We start from the raw sequence: 14,548 nt of genomic DNA, 5'->3' as shown, positions 1-14,548 counted from the left end.
CTGCGCAAGCATTTCGCTAATATACATGCCATGTGTGGCACTGAAACTCATCACATGCATTATCTAGTGCAAGGGCCCTAGAACTCCGAACTATATTTTTAGCAGGGGGTGGGATGAGGGGGGGGGGGGGGGCAAGGCTTGTTATTTATTTAATGTTTTCATTTATATATTTATTCATTTCTTCTTCTGTATTTATATTTTGCTTGCTCTGCAAAGTTTGAAGAGTTATTTGTTTAACGCATGCAAAACAAAATTAAATGAGCAGGTTTATAAATTGATGTCCCATCAGTGTCGAATGAAACACAAACAGGATGACAATGAGAACACAAAAACATAAAATAATTAGGTACTGCAGGAGAAAGACAGGCTGTATTCATTGAAACTTCTTTGCTATGGTCTTCGCGCTATCCAAGTTAAAATCCAGTGCGTTAGTATTCATTCTCCATCAGCCAAAATATTCTCGTTTTGCTGTTTCTATTTTATAGGCCTGTGCAAATATTCGATAATATCGAATATTTGGTAGAATTGTAAAGTACTATTCGATATTCGATTTGATGCGAATGTTTGGTATTCAAAATCTCCAAGTATTCATCTCGGGCGAATACAGTTTTTAGAACTCTTGTTGCGTGTGGTTTCGGTTCAGCATACCTTCTCCGGCATTCACTGTGGCATGCGCACGAACAAAGCCCTGTCTCCATGCCATGTGCCTGCGCTCCCGTGCTCATGCCAGAGCCAGTCTGCGCATGCTTGTGGCAGCAGACTAACATGAGCAGGCGGAAGCGCAGCACCCAGATCTGTACCTGTGGCTTCTGTGGCCGCGCTACCTGCAAAGTGCCCGCACTGTAACTGGTGCGCAGCGTGAATTAGCATAGTGCTATCCGCTTCCGCGTGCCACCAGTGTGCACGTGTTGACTCGTCCTGACAGGGAAGACATGCAAACAGCTGGCCAGCACCTGGCACCTTGTGGTGTCCTCAGGACGATCTGTGCATGCGCAGTGGCTGCCTGCAGAAGTCGATCAAGCTATGCTAAATCTCTCTAATTGAAGGACGCATGGCTCCCCTTCGACTTCTGTGAAATGAGTCTGAGCTGACTGCAGCTGCCGCAGTCGCTCTTCTTCGCATGAAATTCTCTTAAAGGGGCTCTGAAACGCCTTCCGAAGAGAGCACATTAACTCACTTAATCACTGCACTGTGTCGCCATGAAAACCAGAGCCAAATAATACTCTTCTACACGCAGCAGACGACCCACAATCACGCGTCAAAGTTGGCGAGCCCTTCCCGGCGACTTTTTCATGCTCGCACCCTCCTCCGTCCCCTGCATCTGCGTAGACAAGGTTAGAGGTGGCCATTGTTTAGATTCTTTCAGACGTCAGGTAGCTACCGTGGCCGCGGCCAATAAGCCGCTTAGTTCCGGCGGGTTGGGAAGCTCCGCTCCCAGAGGGGAGGGGGGGGGGGGGGGGGGGGGGCGGCGGTGAAGGAGCGCCTACCTTCCAGCGTGCAAAAAGTGACGAGAGGAGAGGGAAAGGCGCGAATACGCTGAAATTTAAAATTTGACTACAGATAACTCAGCTTCTACAAAGCGCATTTAAAAAATCCTTGCTGGACACTATTCGTGAAGCGGCTTGCTTCAATATCCCAGGCATGCCGCAACTTTATTAGAACCCCCTTCACAGCCCCTTTAAGCGTGTAGGGGCGAGCATGCATGAAGGAGCTAGCATGAGCCACTTGGAGATGAGTGCCCCTTTTCGACGGCTGACGCGGGGTGGCGCTGTATGCGTGATGTGTATGTCTAGCAGGTCATGGAGTCACCACTTAGAAAAAACAGATGTGCAGCGACACAGTCATAGTTAAGAGCAGCAGTTGGAGGCCCCACATATAGGTCTTGGACCTGCCTGCACCACATGTAGGTTGGCTCCCCAATTTCTGATGGCCATTTTTACAGAAATTCTATACAGCTTCAATAAGTGTGACAAAGCTTCAATGCATACTCTTTTATTTCATGTAATGGCCTTGTGTGCGTGAAAAATACATGATTTTGAAAATGCCTGTTGTGTTGTACAGGCTTTCTTGAGTGCCAATAATATCTGAAGTGTTCGCTTATAAATTATTTGAAGAAAACTATACTATTCATTTTGAATAAAAAAACTGCTATTCACATATGCTTAATATTTTCATTGTCTTTACTGTGCTTCATTTGACATTGACTGTGCATATGACAAGTAATCAACTGCATTAAGCCTTTTTGGCCATCTGTCGGGCACCGCACGACAGTGGAAATGTGTGTGCGTTGTCAGTTGTCAGTAACGGCCCGACACGTTCTGCCTGCTATTTCTGTAGGGAAAATGGCGTGCCATCTGGTTGGAATTGCTACAGTAGCCTGAAAATTGGCAATTTGGCTTTCCTCGTGAGGTTTGGCGGTACCATACTGATGTAAAACTTTTTTGATTACGTGGTTTTGAAGGATTGAATTTGCACCAAAAAATCTCTCCTTGATCCAATCTGGCAGGCGTGTTCTATGGAAAGTTGTCTAATGACTTTGTAGAAATCATGATGACTTTAGTTGTTGTTAAATGTTGACTTTAGTTGTTGTTAAAATGTTGTTAAATTTACTGCTCTTTTATATCAACCTCGCGGGCTTTCTTTGTGAGTTCAATATATACGGGCTTGACTGCAGTATGTGTATCTTATGTGTGATGTAGGCTTGTGTGTGTGTCTTGATTTCCATGACAGCATATGCAATTCTCACAGTTTCAATTCTCCTGTAAAAATGTTGCCACTAGGATGAGCGTTGCTCTGCAGCTCTCACAAATTAGCTTTCCTTTTGCACCTTAATAATATGTAAGTTGATTAAAGGCACGATTAGAGCCAATTTCAAAACTAAACTGAAACCAAACAAAATATTGAATTGGTTCCAATTGAAATTTCCAATGGCTTTTAAAGCGGGAAGTTCCAAATAGTACATTTGTCGAGTGGTCCCACTTCGCTAAGTGGTCAATCTTGCAAGAGGTCCCTGTCCAATAACTCACTTCACGTGTGAAATTTCCACATGCGATATTCCACCTGGGGTATTATTCTGGCATTTGCATGTGGCTGCACACACTGAGAAACTTACAGATTAGGACGGTAGGCATGGCTGACTGGAACAGTGCGATGGTGAGACACAATAGGAAAAGGCCAGCGTTGCTCATCACCCGGGTGGCGCTGTTCCCCACATCATAGAACAATGCCGTCAGCATCACTGCAAATGACACGTAAGACACGAGGCGCAGCAAGGTCGCCACCTGGAAGATAAAAAGCAAACCTCACATGTTTGCACAAATAAGCAACGCTGAAAGCCGAAATTTTCAAATACAGTTAACTGTCAATAATTCAAACCCACAAGGGACTGCAACCCTGCTTGAATTATGCAAAGTTTGATCTAAGGGGGCCATTGATAGGACCAAAGCATTAGTTTCAAATAAACTGGACGCTCAAATTAATGACAATCCATTGCAATTAATTGATTGCAATAAAGTTACTCTCTAGATTTCTTTTGTCAGAACGATCACTTGTTTAAGCAACAGACTACAGCTGCCAGTGAAATACTGCTGAAGGTTCTAAAAGCATGCTATGGAAGTTCAACAAGAATAAAGCGCATAATTCAACTTACATAAATCGCAACACCCACCCTAACAATTCCCAGAATATAAGTCCAACTCCCATTAATCTGAACTCGAATGGGATCAAAACTTTGTTAAAATTATGTGGAGTTTATATACATAGGGGTCTTTTTAGTTCACTTTATGCTTATGGGGCAAAAATGTCAGTGCAATTACATGAGTTCGAATTAACAAGAGTATGCTGTAGCACCAATTGCATGTAGCCAATGGCTTCCCAAACTCACAAAGGCATGTTACGTATGTTTTCCTTGCTGCTTTGTAGTGTATCTAGCAATCATGCAATCCTATTTCAAGAAAAGCACGTGGCATTGTGCAATTCAGTTTGTAATATCTGTAATGTGTGCTATGACTATGAATTTCTGTATCAATTGGTACGTTAAAATAGCTTTTCAATTAAGAACCATCCGTGAGATCCCGATGTTTCCTGCATCATTACAATGTTTTTGCATGATTTCAAAATTGTCAGAAAAAAGGCCAGGTTGCGGGCAACATCTAAAATAAGTTGTTTATCCAGCCGTAAACAAAGCAAAAGCTACAAGTACACTATAGGCCATAAGGGCAACTCAAAATAAGTAAGTACGAGGTATAAGATTCTGAAATATCAAAACTGTACAAAAGTACTAGTAATTAACTCGAAGAAATGCAACTTCGCAAGCCTATGTACTTCCGTACTTCTCCTCCCAGCCCCCTCTTTTCAACCTTTTACTTGGTTATCAGCTTCTCAGGAAAGGAGAGTGCAACACACAAATAAAACCTTGTAATGAGTAAGCGGAGGTGAAATGTATAATGGTACTGAAAAGATTAATTATCATACCTTGTTTCTGATAACGCAAGAAAAACACCTCTTGACAAGGACCAAGAACTGGACGAAGTAGTTCACTTGCACCTTGTGCAGCTCCATCTCTTCTGCTTTTTCCTGCAGAGAGGACAAAAATAAAAGTTCAAACTTATGAAGTGTGGCTGCATTTCAGAGCAATTTTTGAAATGTAGGGAGCTGAATGCTGCATTTCATTTGAAATTACACCAAATTACACCAGATGACAGTAGATGTTTTGTCCTGTGGCTATCTGGTTGAAATTTTTCGCCATATTAACAGTACGACTAGTTATATATGGCTGCTGTTAGAAATGTGCAAAAATAAAACATCCGAATTTCTGCCTCAGCAGCACAGAATGTGCCGACCTGTCTTGGACTACCCTGATTTTTTTAAAGTGCACCCTCAGAACTCTGCCATTCTAGCCGGGTTGCTGCTCTGCTAATCAAAGAGTTAGACAAAGTGATTCATTAATCCTTTAGTTTTCAGCTAGCTAGCATCTGTTGCTGTAAAATGCAGTTGCATTTATCATTTTACATACATTGCTGCTAGCATCCATCACTCAACATTACAGAACACAATGTCCAGCATTACTAGCGTACCCCAAAGTGCTACTCCCTGTTGCCTGTTGTTTTGCTCACATTGATATCTCTATACAAATACTGCATTACATCCACAGGCCTTCCGTGACTCTTCTGACGTGCAAAACCAAGTTATCTTAATTCTTATGACACTTGTACCAAGTGGGTATCGCTGAAGGCACATTAAGTCAAACACATGGGCTTAAGCAATATCTCCTGGTTCCTTGCTGTGGCAGCCCATAAGACGTCATTTGTTTATGCCATTACGCCACAGTTTACATAGCAGCTACATACCTATCTACTTGTCTTGTGTATTCATTCATTCTACTTTTTCACCAATGCTAAAGGCATTTCTAAAGGTACTGTGCTACTAGTGCACCAAATAATATAGTACCTATATGAATTTAAAAGAGTCAAGCAAATATTTTTTGCTATATCAAATTGTGGACCAAATATGGTCGTGGCTGGAGAGGCTGAATACAAAGAATTTGAGTACAAGGAAATGCCACCTTGAAAAAATCATTGTTCACAAAACAGAATGAAAAGACCAGTGCACACTTTTACAAAACACTTGAGATATTGTAACGCTTATGAGAAAGCAAAAGATGAAAAAGAACAGCACACAATGTCAACAACATAATGCATCATATACAGCACCAACTGACAAAGAGGTTCAGGATCACTCATTGAGGACAGGCAGAGAAGAATCATGCAACAGTGTGTTCCTGCCTGTGATTGTATTAGGAAAAAATTAATATAGTAGATATTTCTACAAGCAAAAATAGGTTCGATATAGCGTTTATGTTTGTTACATGTTTGGTTGAGTGTTTATGTACATTTGGGAATCCATGCCTGGTTTCGAAAAATATAAGTGACTGAGTGATTTCACTCAAGAAATTTTCCTGTATTCTTTCAAGTATTTCAGCTTTGTGCTACGACAATCTTAGCATCTGAAACAACTATTTACAGAACCAGTGGTCCTTGAATTTTTATACTTTCTTTATTTATTTATATCTACCGTTGTGTGGGGTGTCCTACGTATCATGGTAATGTACTCTAGAAGGCTTACTATATGGCTTTAAACACCTTGTTTCATGGTTCATTTGATATGCCTAGCGCGAGTTTTAAGGAGCCTAATTTTTTATGAGCTGAAAAACATACGTTATCAATGTACACTGTCCATTTCCATCTAGATACATAATTGCCATGCCTAAATATTTATGCTCGTCTGCTTGTTTAATCAGGTTTAATGCCTCCTATCATGTGACACCTCCTTTCACTGGCTCTGTGTCGCTCTGTATTCTGGCATGAGCGCGGATTTTCTAATAATTTAGACAGATACTGGTTTTCCAGCGCAAATGGGCTTGCTGGTAGCAAAACATCGGCCCAGCACCGCTGAAGTCATCAAATTGCCCAGAAAAACCACGGTGGTGCACTCTTTTCGTTTTGTCTTGGCTGAGCTCGGCTAGTGCGGGCGTGCACGACTGCATGGAACACGTACGCATCACCTTGTGTGCCATGCCCCTTTCACACCATGCTGCCAGCGTTCTAAACATATGTGCACTGGCGCAGATGTGTGCAGCTAGCAGTGTCTTGGCATGCTACCAAGTTCACCGGGCAAGTCACTGCCGCCGGCGTTCCCATAAAAACATAAATACGCGGTGCCGTTACTAGCACGCAGCATCTTGGCGTGCTCCAAGATTTAGCGGATAGCACCGGTACTGACGGCCCTAAACTAAAGAATGAGCTAAGAAAAAGTAACGCTCTGAAATGAGTTTCAACAAACCAGGTACTGTGACTGCTTCACATCCACCTGCCCCAAGAGTACCAGAAAGGGGAGACATTCCAGTGTGGGTGCTCGTGGAACCCACAAAAGCAACCCGCAGAGCCCAGTTACAGAACCCCTGATTTAGTGAAAAGGCTCACTGCCTTGTAAATGCACATAGTGAGAATGAAGGGACCTGTTTTGAAAGGTAGCTTGTCTGCGACAGGACTGAAAGCAAGTGATAGCACTTGGACTCGTTACCAACCTTCTTGTTCATGATCTTGCCTCCATACTCTGTCAACACGGGATGGTCCAACCTCTTCTCCATGACTTCCTCCACATTATCAGGTGTGAACGACTTGGCCAACTGCTTGTTCAGGTTGCCATACTCGCCAGACGCTATTTCCGTGACTGCATGGACATGCACAACAAGCAGTTAAGTGGCCACCTTCCGTTTTTTCCCATAAAAAGTGTGCCACATGAAGTGCAAAATTCAGAAGAAAAAGCTATCTTGTGCCATCTTTGGTGCATAGTTCTGAATACAGCACCAGGGATTTTTTCAAACAAGAATAGTTACAAAAGCAAAAGGAATTATGATATTTTAGTCAAACACCGCATCTTTAACAAACCATTCTGTTATCATGTGAAGAAAAGAAACAAGGTAATCACATAGAACTAAGAGGGAAAAAGTCACAGCAAAAAGAATAAAGTAAGACAGATTATCTTGCTGGTAGCAGGAAATGAAAGCAGGAAATCTGATGAAAAAGGAATTCGGCTGCGCTACATATCTTGAACCATTGTTATACCACAGCCAAAACTCACACAACTGTTTCACTCTCTGGTTTGACCACACAGCCGACCAAGTTTATGTTCCAAAGACAGCCATTTGGAAACAACCAACAAGAACATTCTTTTTTGCACGACTTTCATAGACAAAACCGAGGAAAGCCAGATATTGAAATTTCCGGATTAGATTTGGCTTAATTTAACTGGCTGCTCAAAAATACCTGGAAAATTTTCCCTTTTAAACATTTTTATGTGCACACCAAACTGCAGCAGAATTCCCACAATGAAATTAAATCTAAAGGAAAGGCATGGTAGCGTGCAGACTCACTGAAGTCAGCTGGATTATGGTAGATAGGGCAGTGCAGGTTCTGGGCAGACAGAAAGGACAGCAGCTTGTCTACAGGCCCATTGTAGATGCACATTCCCTCCGAGATCATGTACAGCTGAGCATTGCCCAATGAAACAATAAAAAAAGAAAAAGCACGCACAAATAAGCAGCTGTGCAGGAAACACTGACTGCTTTGCACAGTAAAACATTAAACAGAGAAAAACAATGCCTGCTTATGCCTCGCACAGAAATCTTGCTACTTTTATTAGCTGTGATTAGCAATGATGCCAAAATCAAATGAATGCCAGCATAAATGTGGTCATTGTGCAAATAAATGGTTTTTTTCTTTAATCTCATGCTGCTGATAATTAGGAGTTTCAAAAAAATCTTGGGAAGCAGAATAAAAGGAACAAATATAATCTCTAAGCCCAGCACTGCAGAAAAGGATAGGATGAGTAGTGATATGCAAAGGCATGTTTTACACAATGCCCCCAAAAGCAGAAATAGATGCCCTTTACCAATAGTACCTGCATCTGCAAATGAACTTAAAAAGCTATAGCTCCAGTTACTGCTCTCGATATTTTGAAATGCTACTCCTAATCGATATCATGAGCAATGATCAGAACAACAGCACTGTAAGCTAAAATGCAAGCGTAGTTAAAAAAAGAGTCTTCTGGTTTAGCTGTTGACTGCAGTGTTCACTTTTCAACATGTTACGTGTAATTCTCAGCTAGTTTGATTATAGTGCTGGAATATAATAAGACGGAGGAATTTTCGTGCACTATTAAGCCCGGCAAGACCTTCTCATTTAGTATTTATTAGCCCCACAAGCTCCTCTCCTATTAAACCGCTTTCATTTTGTTTGTATTTACCATCAGCAAGTAAACACCGTAAAAACTACCATACCTGATTATTTGTGTCACTGAAGTGCCCAATAAGGTAACAAATCTGCACATTACATTACATCATCTCTGCCGCATATATGTAACGTTACATTAGAAAATAAACTGCAGCAGTTAAATCTGGTTGTGTGCAATGTAAACCTGCCATCAAAAGCTTATGGGACACAACTCTGACAAAGAAATTAAATTTCTTTGCATCCAAGGTGCATTGCTTCAGATTTGCTGATACACTGTGTCATTTGCACGGCCAGAATTAGGCTGCATATGTCCATTCCAAGCTGCGTGGAAAAGTTGCGATGAGTTTAGATTTTTTCACTAACACTGCATTCTGTAAACTTCTGACAGCACTTGAACACATCAAAATGCCATTTTATGGCGAATAGTTCAAGTGAGCAACATTTTGCACTGGAAAAGCCAGGAGAATTATCAAATCACTGTCTCACCCTGTCAAAGTGTGAGAAGAGCTTGGCACTCGGATTGTGTATGGAACACAGCACCGTGTGGCCTGCTGCAGCCAGCGACTTCATCACCTTCACACACCGGAGGGCCGACATGCTGTCCAGGCCACTTGAAATAACAATAGCACACATTCACATGTCAGCTACCTTTGTACCACAGAATCTTTAAAGGGACAGACACACAGCTGGACTAGAAGAATTTGGCCTGTATCAGTAGATTACTGAATTCTGATGAAAAAATGGCTACTTTCACCGAAAAAAAACTTTTAAAAGCTGGAAAAGGTAAAAAGAAAATCAAATAGTGGTACTGCCACCCCACAGCCATTCGTGCAACTAAACTGCAGGTGGTGGCGTCAAGATAGTTTTTTCATGTGGATCCCTAAGGCCAGGCTACAGCGTCATTCCCTTTCAAGGATATGATCACTTAGTCCTTTTTGGTCTTGATGCCACAAGTTTGAATCGAATGAGCGAAAAAAAAAAGGTGTCATTTTCGAATACAATTCTTTTCAGCAGTATGTGCCTCGTTTGCGGCTGGACAAATTTGAACACATCCACAATGAGCCAATCGATCCATTTTTACCAAAAAAATTGGATGGAGCTGTCCTCAGTGCCCCTTTAAATCAACAAAGTCAAAACCCATGCATTATTTCGGGAGCAAACAATACATTACAGGAATACTTAAGAGCCACAAACATTCTGCGTAAACTTTTATCTTATGTTGTTAAGCACATAAAAAAACTCACAGATATTTTTGAAAACTTAGTGCAAAAGCTAGGCTTGTTTCTTAGTCCTTGAATATAAAACAGTATTTTTGTTAGGAGCGAAAATTCACCCTACATGCTGATGCATCTGACATGCAGCGATGTAATACAAGTAGTCATTGCATGATTTGTAGTAACAGACTACTTTTCAAGAAGTTTATGATACAATGGCTTGAAGAAAGGCCATATGTATGAAAAAAATTAAACTCGGAACATGAAAGATACTGCCCGAAACAGCATTCCAGTATTACACTGCTACATATTTACAAGGTGCTCCTGCATGCGAAGCACAACAAACCTTTAAAGCAACTTCTTGCCGTTTCAACATCACTCGACAAGACCTTAATATGTTCACAACTTCTATATTTGTACTTGAGTTGGCACAATCGTCATTTCAACTGAATATATTTCAGCATGGAAATGCTATCTCATGCCACATGCAAAGACACTGCCTTGAGCTGCTGTCAGCCAAGTACTGTCAGTCAAACAACAGCACTTGGTTTAAAGAGGCTCTGAAAGGGGCTTTCAATAAATGTGCAGTATCCTAAGGGATGCTGCTTCATGAATGTCCTCCAGCAATAGTTCTTAATGCGTTTTGTAGAAGATGAGTTATCTGTAGTCAAAATTCAAATTTCAGCATCTCCATGCCTTTCCCCTCTCCTCATCACTTTTTGCCAGCAGGAACGACGCTGCTGACTGGCCGCAGCCGTAGTAGCTGCATGACACCTGAAAGAATCTAACCAAAAGCCATCTCTGAACAGAATTACGTAGAAGTGCGAGACGGCGGCGGGTGCGAGCACGAAAAAGTCGCTGAAAAGGACTCTTCAAGTTGCGTGCGTGATTGTGGGTTCTCTGCTACGTGTATAAATGTATTATTTGGCCCAGGTGTTTATGGTGAGAGAATGAAGTGATTGAGTGAGTTTATGCACTCTCCTCAGAAGGTGTTTCAGAGCCCCTTATGCTTTTGCACTAGTTATTCATCTAGCAAGAGACCATGAGCAGTCCTCCTGACCTGGTGGGCTCATCGAGGAAGATGACAGGTGGGTTGCTGATCAGCTCCTGGGAGATGGCAAGGCGCTTGCGTTGGCCCCCCGACAAGTTGCTGGTACGCGTGTGCTGGCATGTGTCCAGGCCCCACCTTGACACTGCTTCGTCCACCTGCGCATGGCCAGAAACCACAACTACTGTGTGTATCATCGTCATCATTGTCCCAAATACATCTACTGCAAGACAAAAGCGTCTACCACTGGTATCCAATTAACCTTGTCCTGCACCAGCCTCGGCCACTTTATACCCGCATAATTCCTAATATCATCCGCTCACATGAGGATCTGCCACACCCTGCTATGTTTGCTTTCTCCTGAAATTTGCACCATTACACAAAGAACACACTGCTTATCTTTTCTTCCCATTACATTCTCTGCCCATGTGTACTTCTTTTCCATATTTCAGCTACGATGTTATTCATTTTCTGGTTCATGCATGGCATTTAAAACTTTGCTAAAACTGTTGAGAGGCAAAAAAAAAAAATAGAGAGAGAGAGATGACACAGCTCTAGTTGTTTATTCACACTTCACATTTGTTGCCTGACCAACTCTGCTCTCTTCCTGGCCTTTAGCATCACACCTATCATTTTCCATTCCACAACTTGCTGCACTGTCCTCAATTTAATTTCAAGTCTTTTCACTAACCTCCAAGTCTCTGCCTAATTGGCGAGAGCTGGCAAGATACAGTTATTACATACCTTCACCTTGAGGAGTGAAGTATTGGTAAGCTTGCTATTCACAACCTGTGAGTACTTACCAAATGTACCCATTTTTTTTACAGTGACAACTGTTTAGGCTATGTTTCCATTTCTGCGTCAGTGGCGGCGTAGCATGACAGGTATAATGACCCATGCTCACCGGTCACTGAAATTTGTATTACCACAAGGTAAGCACATAAAATTTTGCCCTAGCTATTTTCTTCTGACAGTTTGGATATGCGGTCAATATTGCCCTAGATAGATGTATTTTCTTCCTACTTCTCAGAGCACGGCCAAAGCCTAATCGGCAAAGCCTGACGAATTCTTGCCTATTCTCTGCCAAGAGTTTTCCAGTTCTTACCTATACATACTTTCTAAACATAACAGTCCTTAAGACTAAACTCTCACCTAAACGCAGCCTACAGCTGATAATTAGGATTGTCTCCGCAGCCTCAATATTTGCACAGAGTCACTCCAATTTTGTCCTGCCATCAGTAAACAGAGAAAAAGATTGTTCTTGGTCACATCAAAATAGGCCTTCCAGTCATATTTATATTATGAAACAGCAATTTTAGCAAATATGTGAACACTTAAAAATTTTAATACCCATTGTTACATGAAATATTGCTGCTATCAGTGACATACCACACTTTGTCCTGCCACGCTGCAACACACCGCTAAAGTAACACTTGATTAGGCATACAGCACTCCCTTGAAATAGCACTGAAAATGACTGCCTGAAAAGTATACTATGTTAGACAGTGTAATTAAGGCGTATTTTTAAGCACTCCGTAGTTAGACTTCACGTAGGTTACAAATGCTTAAGTGCTTAAAGATATTGTTCCTTCCTTTATAATGTACGTGAAACATTGCTAAGCAACACACGGAAGTTCAAGTGTATGTAATCAACTAGCTCGAGCCTAAGCACCTCGCAAACTGTGGCTAACATGAGTTATGATACCAGACGCTAGTTAGTCTGAAACCAAATGCTCGTTTGAAAGCCAAATGCTTGTCAATATTGGTCCTGTTCTCAGCAGTCAGTGCCTCATCAGCTTGTCTTCAGAGCTAGAAAGCAATAAGGGTGACGGTGCTCACCAGCTGCTCGCGCTTGGAGCGGTTGAGGGACGGCATGCGTAGCTGGACGCTCATGGTGAGCGCTTCGCGCACAGTTAGTTCTGGGAGGAGGCAGTCATCCTGCATGACGTAGCAGCTCTGCTGGTTGAACAATTCTGTGTCGCGTACCCAGCCATTGACTTGCACTTCCCCCTGGTATCCCTTATCGCTGCAACGCAAGCACATCCGTTTGGTCAGAAATGCAAGGACCGCTATTGAAGAGTATGGCACTTTTATTTGATTGTGTAAAACTGATAGAACCTTAATAAGTGAAGTAAGAAGCCTGCATACTATTGGAAGTACTCTGCATATGCCACTCTTTGATTTGGTCACTGTTTGCTTTTGTGCTCCATTTGGATGTTTAAGAACAAAATGTACTGCTCCAACCATTGTACATTGCATTGTGTACTTCCCCCCACAGTAAATAACAGCAAGCATACACAGCTTGAGGTAAAGTTTAGCTGAAGCAGGGGTACCTGTTCTGAACTGAATTAACCATGAATGGTAGTTCAGCCATCTCGTACCTATAACACAGGCATTTTCGTTGGCATTTCAGTTCAGTGAGAGCTGATCTAAGCAGAAGCAGGACGTGCTACACTGTTGGCCCCACTGCCATTGAGTTCTCAATAGCAGTTAAGTTAACTGAGACTGGCAGTCTCATTTCAATGGGCCAACAGACAAATGGCAGTTGATAGACATACCGTAAAAACCCGCGTATAATACGAACCCGAATATAATACGAGGTGAAGTTATAGAGACACGAAATGAAAAAAAAAAGTTTTACCCACGTGTAATAGGAGTGACGAAAGCTCAGAGAAGACATTTATTCAAATCGCATCCCGCACTTCAGTTCAATCACTTTCCTCTTCCCCAGCGCTTTCTTTGGACATTTCTTTGTCTGGCAAATCATCCCAAATGCACTCATCTTCTGTGCCATCATGGGCGTTTGAGATGCCGCACTTCTTAAAAGAACGATACACAAGATCTCCTGGGATGGCCGCCCACGCATCCACGATCCATTTGCACACCGTGGCTAGCAAAGCCCGCTTTAGCCACCCGGTTGGCGTCACTGCAGGCTCGCCTGAGCGCATCCACTCTGCGTTGCACCGCGTGACTGCGTCCTTTAAGGGTTTGTTTACACAAGCATCAAGGGGCTGTAGTTGTGACGTCATCACAACCGGAATCACAATGAGTTCAGTGCCATAGTCACGTAGCTGTCTCTTGACCGAGTCAGCCAAATTGAAACAAAACGCATCCAGCACAAGGATGGACGGCAGAGACAACAGTGCACCAGGTCGCCTACATACAGCACACGGACTTTACCCAGGCCAAGACTAGATCCTCATTCATCCACCCTTTCTCATGACATCTCACGGTGACATTTTTCAGCAGCACCTCACTTTTTGGCATTGTTTTTTTCTTGAAGATCACGAAAGGGAGGAGCTTGCGGCCATCTGCTGTGCACTGAAACGTGACTGTAACTAGCAACTTGTCGTTGCCAGTGGCCCGGACGCTAGCTTGTCTAGACCCCTTCTTGTGCACGCTGATGGGGCGATGGCATGTCCAGGTAAACCGCCGTCTGATCGGCATTGGCTACTTGGCCCAACAGAAAGGTCTTTGACACGCACAAACAAATA

At 42.5% G+C, this 14,548-nt stretch overlaps 1 protein-coding gene across 3 annotated transcripts in view; it reads right to left on the bottom strand.

The window, feature by feature from the left end:
• Nucleotides 1-14,548, bottom strand: part of LOC144136768 (ATP-binding cassette subfamily G member 4-like) — a 94,698-nt gene that overhangs the window by 14,208 nt on the left and 65,942 nt on the right. For all 3 annotated transcript variants that reach the window (XM_077669372.1, XM_077669373.1, XM_077669374.1), the window contains 7 exons: nucleotides 12,894-13,080; nucleotides 11,067-11,212; nucleotides 9,279-9,402; nucleotides 7,934-8,048; nucleotides 7,085-7,230; nucleotides 4,474-4,575; nucleotides 3,113-3,281 (listed from right to left, as the gene is read on the bottom strand). In XM_077669372.1, coding sequence (XP_077525498.1) covers nucleotides 3,113-3,281; nucleotides 4,474-4,575; nucleotides 7,085-7,230; nucleotides 7,934-8,048; nucleotides 9,279-9,402; nucleotides 11,067-11,212; nucleotides 12,894-13,080 — 989 coding nt within the window. The remainder of the gene's footprint in view (nucleotides 1-3,112; nucleotides 3,282-4,473; nucleotides 4,576-7,084; nucleotides 7,231-7,933; nucleotides 8,049-9,278; nucleotides 9,403-11,066; nucleotides 11,213-12,893; nucleotides 13,081-14,548) is intronic.

This window comes from Amblyomma americanum, chromosome 6, assembly GCF_052857255.1.
Source record: "Amblyomma americanum isolate KBUSLIRL-KWMA chromosome 6, ASM5285725v1, whole genome shotgun sequence".
NCBI lineage: Eukaryota > Metazoa > Arthropoda > Arachnida > Ixodida > Ixodidae > Amblyomma > Amblyomma americanum.
This window is presented reverse-complemented; position numbering and strand designations above follow the sequence as displayed.